Genomic DNA, 16,231 nt, shown 5'->3' with positions numbered 1-16,231 from the left:
AAAGATTGAGAGTGATTGGAAATTTTCATGTAGGATTTTGAGATCGCAAAATTAGGGTGCTCAACTACAGGGTCCTCTCCCCTAATACACAACTCATGATAGAATGAAATGTATTTCTTAAGATCTAGAAAGCGACAATTCATGTGATGCTCCATCAACCAACCAATAAACTTTGACTTAATGCACAACTACCTATGTATCATTTTTTAAATCTTTTAGATACCTCAACAAAAAACGAGATGATGCAACATCATAGTTGATGACGACCCATGATAGAATGAAATGTATTTCATAAGATCTAAAAATCAACAAATCATGTGATGCTCCATCAACCGATCAAATGACTTAATGCACAACTACCCATCTACCATTTTGTTTGATTTTTTAGATACCTCAATAGAAAACAATCCATAATAATTAAGTGAACTGCTTCTAGATTGATCAATTCTTGCACACAATCAAATCCAAAGTTGTTCACTTAATCATAGTTGATGACAACTCATGACCAAAAGAAATGTATTTCTTAAGATCTAAAAAGCAACAAATCATGTGATGCTCCACCACTCACAACGACCTATCTATGATCTTTTAGACACCTCAACAAAAAAACAACACCATAATTGATAACCAGAACCTAAAACCCAAGTCCAATTTAAAAAAAAGGGTTAAAATGACATGAAAGTGGTCTCGAAATGACCAAAATCAACCCCTTATTTCAGACAAATATTTTTCCATGGCAGGGTGTGACGTGGCATGCCCATCATTACTCTTTATCTCCTACCCTGTTTTAGTTTGCATACGTGGCACCCTTCCATGCTACCTGTCTCTCCCTGCCACATGGATCCATCACATCACATAAATATCATTTATTTCTTTGCCAATGCTCACCGCCAAATGTAAGCAAATCTATGTCTTGGCCCATTCTGCTTCTGCAACTTCCTTTCTTGCTAACAATGGTAACTGCCCTGCACACCATTGAGAAAAGAATGTGGGAAGCTCTTCTGGCATTCCTCATGCTCTGTGGTGGTTCTGCTGTCATGGTGCTTCTTTACATGTGGTTTGCCTGGTATGCTTCTCTGTATGCAATGAGATTGAGGGCTGATACTACTGGTAATGGCGGCACAAAGAATGGGCTCTCTGTTTCTGATATCCAGAAGCTCCCCACATTCATATGCACCACTCACAGTGAAAGTTTGAGTGTTGATACAGATGGGTATGGAAGGAGGACTGTAGTGAAGAGTGGTTATGAAGTTTTTCTCTGTGAAGATTCAGAATGCACTGTATGTTTGGAGCAGTTCAAGGATGGAGAAAGGTGTTTGCTTATGCCCATTTGCAGACATTGCTTCCATGTTGACTGTGCAAAAGCTTGGCTTTCCAAGCAACCTCACTGCCCTGTTTGCAGAACCAGTGCTCAGCCCAAATATGAGCCACAACAGAAGGTGAACTTTGGGTCTAATCAACATGCTCCTGATGCTGTAACCATTGATGTTTTGTCTCAGGAATGAATGGATTTTCAGATATAGATGTGGGTTGCAATCAGATTGTTTATTTTGTACTTTTTAGATTTCTGTAAATATGGTACAGTCTGTTAGTTTTTGTATAGGAACAGGCATGCTTGTTTAGGGGTATGATATATGGATTCATTGATTGATTGATTGTAGTTTTTAGGATCCCAAAACAGTTTATGGGAGAGAACAGGGATTCAAATTACCATATTCTGATTACTCATTTAAGAAACTTTTTGAAGGATATTACAAGGGAAAGCCTTATATAAAGGCAGAAATAAAGATTGAATTTAAGGTTTTTAAGTAGAAGTTTTGTTTGGTTTTCAATATATGGGAAGAAGGGATTGTGGGTCTGAGTTCATTTGGATGAAGTTTTTTTTTTAAGATTAAATCCCAATAGGATGTAATATTGAGAATGGCAGATTAGATTTTAATGAAATATTCATATTATAATGTAATTTTTGAATATTAAACAATATGGTTTAATGTGGAAAGGTATTTTTATAATTGTTGGATATAGTTTAATGTGGAAAGGTTTAGAGAGATGTTTTTGGAAAGGTTCTTTGGATATTGAAGTTAAATTAAAATCAGATTTAGTAATGAGTGTGTGCTTTTTGGTAGAAAGTTTGAAAAGTTATAGATTTATTATTTTTTTACAAATTAGTTTTCTTAAGTTGTCAATTTATTAAAAAAATAGGTGATTATGGGTGGGAGTTCATTTTGTTGAAATTATTTAAAAATTAAATTGTAATAGATTATTTATTAAGATACATTGTTAAATATGGCTTAATTTAATGTATACATTAAAGAAATGAAAGCACTTTGTATTCTAGATGGACGGAAAATATAGAAAGGTTCTTTTGATCTTGGGGCTTAATTAAAATTAGGTTTAGTAATGGGTATGATTTTTGATAGAAAATTTGTGATTGAAAAGTTATAAACTTATTGTTTTTGAAGTTTTTAAATGGTTGATTGTATTTTAAAAAATAGTAATTGAATGGATCACAAATAGTTAATTAAGAATATTTTGTCAAAATTTGACAAAATGAAAAAATGCTCTTTACTTATTTTTTAATGGAAAGAGGTTGATTATTTATGTACCTAATATTAATGTGTCGCTAAACATTTATTGATTTATTAACATATTTAAGATAATAACAATTACATATTTAAAATTTATTAAATCACGATATCACATAAATGTATGTCTAGAGCAATATGATTAGAGTTTCAAATAAATGTATGTCTAGAGCAATATGATTAGAGTTTCAAAGTAATTATAAAGCTAGAGCAAAAATAGGCTCAATCATAGATAGAGGTGAAGGGTCATTCAACTTATCATTCTATCCAATATTGTTAATATATTTGGATAATATATGATAAGGGCTTACATTTATTTCTCATTAGTGATAAAAAGTGAGTTAATGAAATAGCTAAATGGTAGACAAGAAAATGTATCATTATGTGAGGGCCTTTGGGTTGGTAGCTAAAAATTATTGTCTCTTATAAGGTATCTAGGAGTACCGTAGTTTGAAAGGACCTAAACTTATTGTAATGAGTCACAACATGTTGTGGGAGGCATCCAATTAGATATATAAGGTTCATTTCCCCTTTTAATGGTAGATTATGTTAAATTTAAAATGACATTTATTTATGCTATTTTAATGTAGTCACACTAAATCTACAATATCTTTGTCATTTTATAGCAAAATTTAAAAATTCAAAGTGTTTTTGGGAAGCTAATGAAGGGTATAACAAAAGCTAGAAGTGGTTTGAAGATATGTTTAGTATTTTATGAGAATTCTGCTTGGGCATCCAACCCAAAGGCTTGGGCAACCATTTCAGCCTCGAGACATGTTTTTTTTTAGAGATGAAAAAAATTCACATTTTTGGTCATGCTCTCCATTAGGTTTGTACATGTTTCAAAACAAACAAAAATAAACACCATGAGAATGTCAATCTCTCTCTTAGCTATCCAACCATAACCCATTTTAAATTATGTTAAGGTTTTCATCTTTAATTTTTTTTAATGTGTCTATTTTTTTTGTCAAAAACCATTATGTGCTATTTTGGTCAGATGTTTTTACTCATTCATCAAATTTTGAAACAAATGACATTTTTAGAAACTAGACTCCATTCTACACATTGAAAAAAATAATTAATTTTCAATCAATTTCTAAAAACTTTAGGGGATCAAATTTTTATTTGTCAAGATGTATCCACTTTGAAAATTAGTAAAAAAATTGCCAAAAAATATAACATAAACTACATGGTGCTAGCTAATTTCTCACTAGGGAGATTTTAGGAATTCTAAAAAACAGTTGACATTTTAGGGGGAGCACACTAGGCGTTATGTTTTTTTGAAAAAATGGGACCACTTTGTGTGCTCCCCCTTTTTGAAACCCTTAATCTCCACCATTTTCAAAACAAATTAGTAGTTTAGAAAGTAGATTTAGAGTATTACAACTCTTGTTCTTGTTGCATTTCAAATTTTGAGTGTAACTATCTTCATTTTCTAATTGAAGTTCAGACTTTGCTAATTTCAAAAAAAGTGGCATCTTAAGACCCCTTTTTGGTCTGCCATCTTGGTGCACTTACCCTAATCAACAACTCAATAATCACCCAAACATGAGATTTCAATTATAAAAAAAAAGGATCAAAGATTCCTATCATCAAGTTAACCCTTTAAGAATGGAAAGATACAAGCATCTAGAATTTTATGGAATCCCTAAATACCCTAAACCTATATCAAATGAAATCAGAGAAAGTGCCAAAATTTAAGGGTAACAATGTTGTCATTGGTAAAGAATATCTTGAGCTCTCAATCAATGTCACTTATGAATATAAGATTGAAGACAAAGACATCAATATGAAGTTGCTTTTGTAGTCCTTAGAAGAGAGTGCAAAAAGAATGGTTTAAAAGCCATCAAGACAACAATGTAGACTTATTGGTGTTTTGAAGCTACAATACAAGAATATGATTGATCCCAAATTTACAATTTAAGAATTAGCTAATATAAAAAAAGAATTCAAATGAGATTATTATATACTTTATGATATGTTTGTTATGAAAATAAGGTCAATATCTCTTATCTTGAGACCAAATCAATAAATGTGTTTGGTTCTTTACTATGGAGCATTTGATGCTAAATTATAATATTTTCTCTAAGACAAGAATCCAAAAAATATAAGAGAATCTTATGCTATAGAAATAAACATATAAATAAACCTAAGATAATCAACCAAACGTGTCAAAAGTGTTGATGTAAGGATATTAAGTCTAAATTCAAGCACCTCAAAACTCCTCACAATTGAGATAAGCTTGATAAATTAAGCAGATCAATGAAGGATCTATCTTATAGGGTTGCAAGATATGAGAGAGGATTACCTCATTATACTTTTAGTTGATATTTCAATGATTCTAAAAAATATCTTATTGATTGACAACCTACGGTAGAAGTTAAAGATGGAAAATAAATTCCTTTAAGAAATGAGACTATTCAACTCAAAGCCAATACCATTTTGAGGTTTCTTGTAGTACATTAAAGGATGTTTGATAATTCTAACTAATAAAAGATAAGATGTCAATCAATCAATGAAGATAATGTAGAATATGTATACCTCAGTGTTGATGTAGCCCCCAATACGATTTATATTGGTAAGAAGTTGAAATCTACAAAAAAACAAATGTTGATTGTATTATTGAGGAAGTTCAACAAGTGCTTCACATGGTCATATGATAAGTTCAAAGCCTATGTCGAAGACTTGTTCCAACATACCTTTTCCTCATAGATCTTAGTACAAACCTATATAGGTAGAATAAAAAGGTCTATCAATCACATGTTGATCCCTTAGATGCAAAAATAACTTGGTGAAGTTAAAAGAGGGAGGTATAATAAAGGAAAATGGACATTTGGAATGGTATCAAACCTTGTCTTGGTAAGATGAAATTTGAGACATAATTATTTATGATGGGTAAGTGCAAGAAGTTGAGTCCACTTCAAAGGTAAGTTTTGATCATTGAAAAATACCAACATAAATAGTTACTCGTTTTGCATCGAGATCCTAAGGAAAAACTTTAAAAAGGTACTCATTTGTATTTGAGATCCTAATCAAAATGGATTCCCATTCATAGTGGGAAACAATTTCCCAAAGTTATTTATTTTTTTTAAAAATCAACAAATTATTGTTTTAGCAAATGGTGACAAAGACAATAAGAAAAGGAATGAGTATCTGATTTTTTGCCGCTGCCATACACCTGCCACCTCCTCCAGCCAACTTTGTTGGCTAGCTACACCTCCATGTAAGGTCTTATTAATTTTGATGCATTCCTTGCTTGATTTAAGTTTAAGTTTAAATATTAGGGGTTTTCAAATTTTTGATTTAAATTTTTAGAGTTTTGTAAATTTATGACTTATAAATGAAATTGATAATTAAACAATACAAAACAACCATGAACTTGACATAAAACTATAAACTATAAACCTTAAACAATGTACAAAATCGCAAACCTTACAAATCAAAATTTAACCAATGTAAAAGAATAAAGAAAAAAAAACCTAAAAAGAGTTAAAACACAATTCTATAGGAGCAATAACCCATGTACTCATTAATTTTGGTAATTAAGGATTTTGTAAATTCTTTAGATTGTTGAATCATCCAAGAACGGTAGGAAATCTCTTCTTTAAAATCACAAAAATTTGCAATTTTCATACATTTTTTAATTTGACTATGGATTTATTGAAGTAATTCAAATTTGATGTGGGCCTTAAGATTAGTATTTTAGATTTATTTGAGCATGTCAAAGGTTTGAATGAGCATATTAATGATTATGCCATAATATTTCATTTTATGTTCAAACTTTTACCATCCCTTGCATGATTCAAAATCATAAAATATCTTTATCAGTGGATTGATCAAATCAACTACTAATAGAATGTGTACCCATTTTCTAAATACTCGTTGTTTGAAATTAAAAAATATAATGGGTACATACTTTAGAAACAAGTACCCATTTTATTTTCATAATAGGTTCTCATTCTAAAAAAAATTGAAATGCCAACCCACATTTTGCTTTAGATTTAGGCTCGAGGAAGGTCTGGTGAGACAACCCTTAGCTTTGGCCCTACAAGTACAAGATCATGTCAACGTCAAGAGAAGAGACTAACTTCAGACACATGTATGTAGATTTTTTTCAAAAAAAATTACAAAATTAAAACCCATTATAAGCAATGATGTCTAATTTTCAAATATATGTAAACTTTTTTAGGATTGGATTATTTTTCTATTTTTTAATCAATTATTAATAAAATTGGTCCATAAATATAATTTTTTTTTCATTGCTTTTTAAAAATATATGACATCAATCTAAACACAATTCTTTACACAGTGAAGAAAATTCAAAAATTGATTAGTTTAGGTCAAATTATGGTGGTCATACATAAGGAGTTTTGAAAACAACAATTAGGTCCAATAAAAAATTAATTAATTTTTAAAAAAAAAATTATAAAAAAATGCTCACCAATCTTTGGTATGTTACACATAATTTTCCAAAGAAATAAAGGAATTAAAACTAATAATTTTATTTAGGTAAACTTATGGTGGTTATATACGTGCATGGTATGGTCCTAAAAAGGTGACTTTTAAAAAGTGGTTTTTATACATGTCTATTAAAAATCAATTTTTATCATTTGGGTATTAGAATAAATTACATATTTGAAAACTAGACTCCAAATACTACTGGACTTTTTAGAGATATTTTGGTATTAGAATAAATTACATATTTGAAAACTATACTCCAAATACTACTGGACTTTTTAGAGATTCATTGTGTAAGTACTTCAAATTTTTAGATCAATTGTGACAAAGTTTGAAAATTAGGAAAAACTAAACTTATTAGATTTCCACACTCCATGATTGATAGAAATGTATGAAGATTTCTAGATTCAATTGTGTATGGATTTGTGCATCAACATTTTAGATCACACTCCGTGATCCATCATCATGATGTAAAAGATCAACTACATGAGTAAAAATGAAAGTTTGTTCCTCTATTTTACTAAATCAGACTCTGCAAACTTTCATTTTTACTCATGTAGTTTCTCTCTTACATCTTGATGATGGATCACAAAGTGTGATCTTAAACATTGATGCAAAAATTCATACACAGTTAAATCTAAAAATCTTCACACAATTAGGAAAAACACTTCCACTTTTTACACTTTTTGTGGACTCAACTTCTTGCGCCTACCCTAACATGTATATTCTTAGTGACCCACCTTGATATCGTCTTCTCTTCTCCCAAATTTAAAGATTTATCTTAATATAAATAAGATAGGAAGCATAAATAAAGGTTGAAAAATCATAAGAGAAAAATAACATACTATTTTAGTAGTTAATTGTAGAGCTTAGAAGCAAGCAAAAAGTAAATTGTGAAGCCCAAAGGCTATAAAAGACTTGTGTTGCAAGGGAATGTATGAAAATAGGTGGAATACATGTGTATTTATCTAGAATGGCTATTTAAACCTATTATCATAAATTATGTATAGAGAGAAATTTGGAGATTTCCAAAGGAAGTGTAGGCACCTAAATATTTTTCTAGTCCTAATCAACCATATACATCACCTAGATAAGTCCCTCTCACCTAAAGTATCCCACTTAATTAAACAATCTTACTATTTAGTCAAATATCCTTTTCCATCACATCTCACATATATAAATAAATTAATTAAGTTCTTTGCATGTATTTTCTACCTCACACGTGGTTAAATTAATTAATTATTATTAGTATTTGATTATTGATATATTCCCTCCACTGATCCCAAAAATAAAGGATACCTAAGAACACTTTTCTTCATGGTTGGACCAATATTCTTTCCACCATTTCAAAGAATAAAGGACTCCTAGGTACACTTGTCCCTTAAGTTTCTCATGGTTGTAACCACCTGCCAAATTTAGCAAATGCACCCTAGCCCTTCATATTCCAACAACTCTATGTAAACCCTGAAAGGAAACTTGCAACCTCATAATGACAATTTTCACATAACCCAAAGGAGAAATTTATGCAAACAAGTATTTAGTATCTATATTCAAGAGAATAGACAACATGCCTATTAAAGATGACACAAGATATACCTTGGGAAAACCCTCATGAGGGAAAAATCCAACCTCCAAAAGTATTCATCCACCATGTATTATTCAACAATGCAACGTTACAATACATCCATGAACACATTTTAATTACAAGCCCTATACAATTACTCCATGTGAACAAGCATGTAATCACACATCCCATACCATGCTTCAAACCCTCACAAATGCTACAAGAGATTCTCTCAACCCCTTACCCAAATTAGCCAACCTTAAACAACTACCCTTATGGTTGCTTTTATAGAAACAAGCTCCCACAAAACCACCAAGTTGTATTACATAGAACCATATGACCAATACCATGGGATTACAAAATACCGACCCCACATTTAATATTGGCTATAAACTTTTCACTTTACTAATTTACTTTCCCCAATATCAAAGAAATACAGTACAATATATCAACATGACACCCACATTAAATATGAATTTCAATGCTACGATACAACACATAAAGTGGACCCGAGAATATTATCTCCTAGTGATGCACATCCACCTAGGTTCCCCTAGGTGCACCACACACATAATAATAAATAATACATTATAAACATTATGCAAGGTATACAACACCTAATTCCCAACAAAACCTCATTCCCTCATTGATCCTAGGGAAATCTTCTCATTCATCTTCGACCATTGATCTCTCCATCACATCTTAATCATGTATTACTTCTACCAAAACTCTATAAATAGATGCACCCTCTCATCCATTTTTAATATAAACACACTTTGAGCTTAGTAATGTTGTCAAAATAGGTAATCTTAAAGCAAATGAGCATCCATGTACCGCCATTGAATCATAATAAATCTAGATGAAAATACATTACAATTGGGCAATTTACACTCCTACATGAAACACCATATTGAGATGTAATTAATAATGTTTATTGAATATACACAGTCATTCTCATTTTCTTCTTTGCATAAAAGGGTGTAAGTGGAAAGATAGGAACAAAAGGGAGTTGTCAATGTTTTTCCTCAACTGCATACTATTTCAAACAATGATTTTGAACATTTTTAAATATTTTATTGGAGCGAGTTACTTCTAAAAGAACTTCCATGACATTTCCATAGATATAAATCTCATTAAATATGATATTATTGTAAATTGGAAGGAAATAAATATAAATAAATACTATGTGTGGCAATGCCAACCACATAATCAATGTAGAGGATAACCATGAAGAGGATGAGGATGTTGATAACAAGATAGATATAGGAAATACAATAAAAATGAATGAATGAGAATTCCTATCATAGATGGGTTTTTCTAGTGATGGAAATCTAAATGCCTTTAAAATGCTTGGTAGACATGATTTTGACAATATCAATAAATAGGATGAACATACTATACCTCCATATTTACATGATATTGTGTTGGTGTAGGTTTTTTATTTTCCTTATGCTAGATGATATTTATTTTTTCTTACACATTATTTAAGCTTGCTTAGGTTATTAGGAGTGGTTAATACGAGGACATGTAGCGAAATACTTCAACTATATGTGTCACTCTCTCCCACACACGGGTAGTTAAGTTACACAACCTCTTTTGGCTTGTTGTACCACCTCTCATAACCACTATTTTTTAATTTATTAATAGGGTTGTTGGGTTTCTCACCCTCTTTTGGCTTTATGTGCCACCTTTTATAACATCTTTCCTATCTTCATGTAAGGAGGTTGTGCCACATATTTTTGGCATTTTACCAAGTAAGTAAAACCTCCCACTTTCTATGGGGAGTAGGAGTTAATGCACCTCTTGGATGTATATACCCTTATTTTTTTTGTATATTAAGCACTCTCCTACCACCTTCACTAGTTTAGTGATATCTCAGTGAGACTATTGCTTGAGTCTTCTCAAAATTCTCTTTCTTTGTCTCTTTTTTTTTTCTTTTGCATATTTCAGATTTCTCTTCATTTATCTATTTTGATCTTCGATCATCCATTGCTTGGATATGCATGTGATCTGCAACCAACATCAAATCTTGGATTGGATCTCACTTCTCCTAGAATCTAACATATTGCACAACATTACATAAGCACAAATAATATGTCCCAACAAGATGATCAATCTATATTAGAGTTGAACAATCCACCATATCTAATATATCCCTTGAACAAGAAATAGCATTGATTATGATTAAAGAACACTATAACAATAATTCCTTTCCAACAACCCTTTCTTATGATCATAAAAGGAATGAAAGGTAAAAAAAATCTATTCAATTCATGGTATCAAACATGCACTCTAGAGTTTAGTGTCACAAAAATATAACTCGATCAATATTGTTGCTCCTATATGAGTTGTTACATTCAACATACATGCCTCGATGATATATTCAACCCTTAATATTTTAATAAAAGAAATACAACTAGATAATCTAGATAGTTACTAACAATGCTTCAAGGAGACAAGAAGCATGCAAAATGCCTCCTTGTCGATGACATGAGCTTCATAGGACCAAAATTACTATTGAAAAAATATAGAAGATTGTGTGAAGCTTTCCCACACCACCAACACCTCTTTGGTGCACATCTATCATTCTCATAGGTGACTTGGTGCAACTACCACCACTTATTGACAAACATGCTTATGCATTACACTTAGATGCCAAATTCCTAACTCACTACAATTGTTACATTAAACAAGTGCCAGTCAACAAGGAGACACTCAAACTCAAATTGAATTTCATTGAACATTACAAAACATGTGTTATGTAGAACTAGTTGAACAAGATTTGGAACTACTAATGAACCACACAAACAAATTAAAATGATGAATAATTCTTTTTGACTAGTTAATGTACCCACTTTCTATAAATGATTTAGTTAGGATACATAGAAAAACTGATCAAACTACTATATCTTCCTATTGAACTTAGTGTTACAATAAAAACATACATAAAATCAAACATTAATAATGATGCTAACTAGCTTCCCCAAGAACTCTTGAAATATGTAGAGGCCAACAAATAATACTAACAAAAAACTTGTGGATTCAAATAGGGCTTGTAAATTGGTCTCTTAGGGAGCTGTTAGATATTGTGTACACATTTGACTCTAAACCATGAGATTTACCTTTGTATGCAGTTGTGTGATTTGATAATTACAAGGGCCCATCGTGGAACCAAGATAACCCAAAAATTATACCTATAACACTCATATCTCTAGGTAATCATAGACACATACTACTATGCATGACATAGGCAATTAATATGCATAAGTCCTAAGGACTAACACTTAACAAAGTAACAATCAATTTGGTAAAACAAAAAGACAAGGCTTAACTTTAATAGCTATATCTAAAGTTCAATCAATAAAGGGTCTTTGAATGGAACCACTATTCTCCTTTGATCAATATTCAAGAATAAAAAAATCCATACACAATCATTTGGAAAAAGTAAAAGTCACCACTTTATCTACTCTCATATTAATAAGTTCAAGTATGCGCTTCCAATGCAACCTTCTCTAGATAAACTTTCAATCTATTCTTTGTTATCTTCTTCATAGTATAAGCTTTACAAAAAGAAATTCTAACCTAATATATTCACAACTTCTTGGTGTACATATGCATTCTCAACATTCATTTATTATTGCATCAAGCAATTCTCTCATATTACCAATATTATATTTTGTTACCTATAAATCTTTTTCTTAACCTATAAACTTTATTCTTTCTAAAGTATGTCCTTTTTACATATGACCAATCATGTATTTATGATATAAGTCCACTAACTTCTTGTTTTAATGTGTAGGAACAAAAGAAATGAACAAGAAAAAAATTCTTTCCAAGCTCATTTCATACAAGCAAAGGGAATTATTGACTACAAATTTCTCAAAATTGAAATTGTTACAATTCTTTCCTTCAGTTGACTATAAACAAATATTTAATACAAACAATTATTAATTTTTTCTAACAATATTATATGTATTTCAATATTGTATTACAAAATTATATAGACAACAAAAAAATATAATTTATTGACATGCTAATTATAATTTGTGTAAGTATTATAGCTCCTTATGATACAAGTGCTAGCTATAAATTGCCAATGGCTTAGTTAATAGTTGGCCTAGGGATGGAGAACTTGTATCTTGAAAGAGAGGTCAAGAGTTCAAATCTTGTAGGGAGTAGGGTATGTACTCCTCATTTGTAGCACAATTAGGTGTAGGGTATGTACTCCTCATTTGTAACATAGTTGGGTGTCTCCTACATGGAGTATAGGAGAGTTCCATATTACTATAAACCATAGATGCAAAAAGGAACCCAAAAACAATTAGATTACTATAAACCCATAGACCAAAAAACTTACTATAAATCATAATTCCATATTACTATAAACCATAGTCCCCAAAACAAATCAATCGATTACTATAAACCATACAAACCATAATTCTGTCTTACTATAAACCATAGACCCAAAAATATATCACTAGATTACTATAAATCATAGACCCGCCCAAAAAGTACTATAAACCATACTTCCATATTACTATAAACCATAGATCTAAAACAATTCCATATTACTATAAACCATAGTCCCAAAAACAAATCAATCGACTATTATAAACCATAATTCCATATTACTATAAACCATAATTCCATATTACTATAAACTATAGATCCAAAACAGATTACACGCTATAATAAATCATAGACCCCAAAAATATTACTGTAACTTCATATTACTGTAAATCATAGATCCAAAAATATATCACCAGATTACTATAGATCCAAAAAAGATCATGACCTACTATAAACCATAAACCCAAAATGTTTCATAAATCATGATTCTATAAACCCTAGACCCAAAAATATATTTATGGATATAAACCATGGATCCAAAAGCAGATCACACTACCAATTATATACCATAAAACCAAAAATATGATGAACTAAAAAAAAAAATCCATTTCTACTTCCGTTTCCAAGACCACATTAGGAAGTTTTGTCAAAAGAGCACATATCATAATGAGCGCAAAACTACTATAGGGGGAAACCACTTTAATCGCGCAAACCATAGTAACTTTTTGGCACAAAGTTTGTATTTATAGGTAGCGTTTTCCTTTCTTTCAAATCTCAAGTGAGGAGGAAAACAAATGAGAAAAAGGATTCCCTGTAGGTTGTCCTTCGATCACATCAATGGCTTCAAGTCACATCCTGCTGAATAGCCTATGGGTGGTGTGCATGGCGCTTCTGATGCTTCTTGCAGGAATGGCTCTGCTGTTTCTTGTTTATCTATGGCTGACCTGGTACGCTTCTCTTCAGGCTAGGGTTAGTACTAACATTACTGAGAGGCATGGGCTGTCCAAGTCTGATATTCAGAAGTTACCCACAGTTATCTGCAGCTCCAATACCCACCAGGAGAAAGATGACAGGAAGAAGAATTTGAGTGATGATGATAAGACAGAGAGTAATGATGAGTTTTTCATTAGTGGGGATTTGGAATGCTGTGTGTGTTTGGAGCAGTTTAAGGATGGGGAGAGATGTGTGCTTATGCCCAAATGTAGGCATTGTTTTCATCTGGATTGTGCAGGTGCATGGCTTTCCAAGCACTCAATTTGCCCTCTGTGCAGATCCAGTGCCCACCCTAATCAACATGATATTCCTCATAGTGCAGCCATTGATATTCTCGCCTAGGGTATTGTGTATGTTTTCTACTCCTGTAGTTCCAGTTATTTGATCTGTACAGTGTGGTGTGAGATATTCTTTGTTCTATTAGCAGAAGCATTGACTGTAATTTTAGAAAAAATATTTTGGGGTTAGTAGCTTTCTGGAGGGGTTGGTAGCTATATGAAGAAGAAGAGAATGGTATATCTGGGTATGGTTAGCAAGTTATTCAATGGTAACAGTACTACTTTCAAGACTCAGTTTAAAACCTATAATATTTAATATGTGGTGTACGCATGTGATATACTGGAAGTTAGCCTAGCTGATCCTCCTTTTATCTCTGAGAGCCTCATTAGGACAGCATTGGAAATAATGGAGTCTAGCTTTCTGAGAGGGTTTTACTCTAATTTAGAGATCTGATATAAAATTCTTTACTTGCTGTGATGTCCAAGGTTTTTAATTTCTGTTTTCATCTGACAAAAAATCACTGAACTTTGAACATTCAGTTTAAAGGCAAAATCCCATTCATTGTGGTTTTCACTTGTAGTATGCTGGAAGTTGGCCTGGTTGGTTTTCCTTTTATCTCTGAGCACCTCCTCACAGTGAACTGTACAACAGCTGATGAACTCTAGGCTTTTAGCAAAGCCTTTTTGATTCTACTGCTATTTGGGAATCTTTTGTAGATTCTTTTAACTTGCTGTGCTTTCCGAGTTTTCCCCCTCCAAATTCGCCATACTTTTGAGGTTAAAAATACCATACACCAAAAGATAAAAATGCCACCATACATTTCACTAAGACCAGCTTAATGATTTACCAAAACAAACAAAAGATTGCTCAGAGTATAGCTTACTGATTAAGTTTATTTCTGACTGATAGCAGTGCTGCTGCACTTGAGTTCTATCTTGAAGGCATAACAGGTGCACACTTCATACATATCAAAAAGTGGGTGGGCTCAATTTACCTTAATCTCCTAATGTAGTTCCCATATGTAAAAGATCCAACATCATCAGAAATACTTCAATCTTTTAGGCATTTATAAACTCACAGTTCAGTTTGCAGCTTTTCAGAACACTAGGTTTTCCATTGATGCCTCTATTCTCAATGTAGGGTTTACACTAGAGGTCATTAGGAGTTATGTAATAGATACGAGATAAGCCTTGCATTTTATCAGAACATAGAATCAAATGTTAAGGAATTTGAGTCTAAGTAAACAGTTAATTAAAAAGTTCCCTTTTTTAAAGGTTTTGTGCCATACAAATTTGAGCAAGGAAAGTGCTGTAGTATTATAATAGGCCAAACGAACAACTAGCAATGTGTACACAAAGTTACAATAAAAATAAAGGAAGATAATAGTGGATAATAATGGAGAAACAAGAGCAAAATATTGTATTTAATGTAAAAAAATACACAAATGGTCAACATGAATTACCCAGCATGAAAGAAACACCTATGTAGAAACTCCCTGTTATAATTTAACAAGCATTACCAAATCCAATGACTAGCCTTATATCTCAAATTGCCAGTCCTCATTCTTTAAAAGTCTCTCTTTATGCAACTAATTTTGGCAACTCTTGGCATTCTCTAGAGAATTGAGATCTGAGATAAACTTCAAGTATCAAGAAAAAGCATGTAATTGTCACTTCAAGGAGTTGAATTTGTGGTCAAGAAGATGTTGCTTCAGCTTTTGATCGAAGTTAATTTAGTGTTTGCATGCAACCCTTCTTCAATCATAGGTTGATTGCATGGAATGATTGACAAGTGGACTAGTTAGCCACAAAGAATCTTTTCAACTATTACTCAGGACTAGGTAACAGTGAAAATAGTACGGTGGTCTTTGTGGACCAAATTTTGTGTGGGGATCTGTGCTAGAATCCAAACAAGTCTGCCAATTTGTGCAGCAACAGGAAAATTGCAATGTTGCATAGAGACTTGTGTGATAGTGGTCAAGATGCATAGGCCAAGTGACATT

General features: G+C 31.8%; 2 protein-coding genes across 2 annotated transcripts; both read left to right on the top strand.

Moving 5' to 3' along the window:
- Positions 1-953: 953 nt before the first annotated feature.
- LOC131034358 (E3 ubiquitin-protein ligase ATL23) lies at positions 954-1,505 on the top strand. Its single transcript, XM_057965826.2, has one exon. It carries the CDS (start codon positions 954-956, stop codon positions 1,503-1,505), a length of 552 nt encoding a protein of 183 aa, XP_057821809.2.
- A 12,234-nt stretch (positions 1,506-13,739) lies between these two features.
- On the top strand, positions 13,740-14,706 carry LOC131034352 (E3 ubiquitin-protein ligase ATL23). The gene has a single exon (XM_057965820.2). The coding sequence runs from the start codon at positions 13,795-13,797 to the stop codon at positions 14,290-14,292; it is 498 nt and encodes a 165-aa protein (XP_057821803.1). The 5' UTR covers positions 13,740-13,794; the 3' UTR covers positions 14,293-14,706.
- Positions 14,707-16,231: the final 1,525 nt, after the last annotated feature.

The sequence above is a fragment of the Cryptomeria japonica genome, chromosome 3 (assembly GCF_030272615.1).
Source record: "Cryptomeria japonica chromosome 3, Sugi_1.0, whole genome shotgun sequence".
Classification (NCBI taxonomy): domain Eukaryota; kingdom Viridiplantae; phylum Streptophyta; class Pinopsida; order Cupressales; family Cupressaceae; genus Cryptomeria; species Cryptomeria japonica.
This window is presented reverse-complemented; position numbering and strand designations above follow the sequence as displayed.

Coding starts and splice junctions, on each gene's coding strand:
- LOC131034358 (XM_057965826.2), top strand. CDS start 954: ATGGTAACTGCCCTGCACACCATTGAGAAAAGAATGTGGGAAGCTCTT.
- LOC131034352 (XM_057965820.2), top strand. CDS start 13,795: ATGGCTTCAAGTCACATCCTGCTGAATAGCCTATGGGTGGTGTGCATG.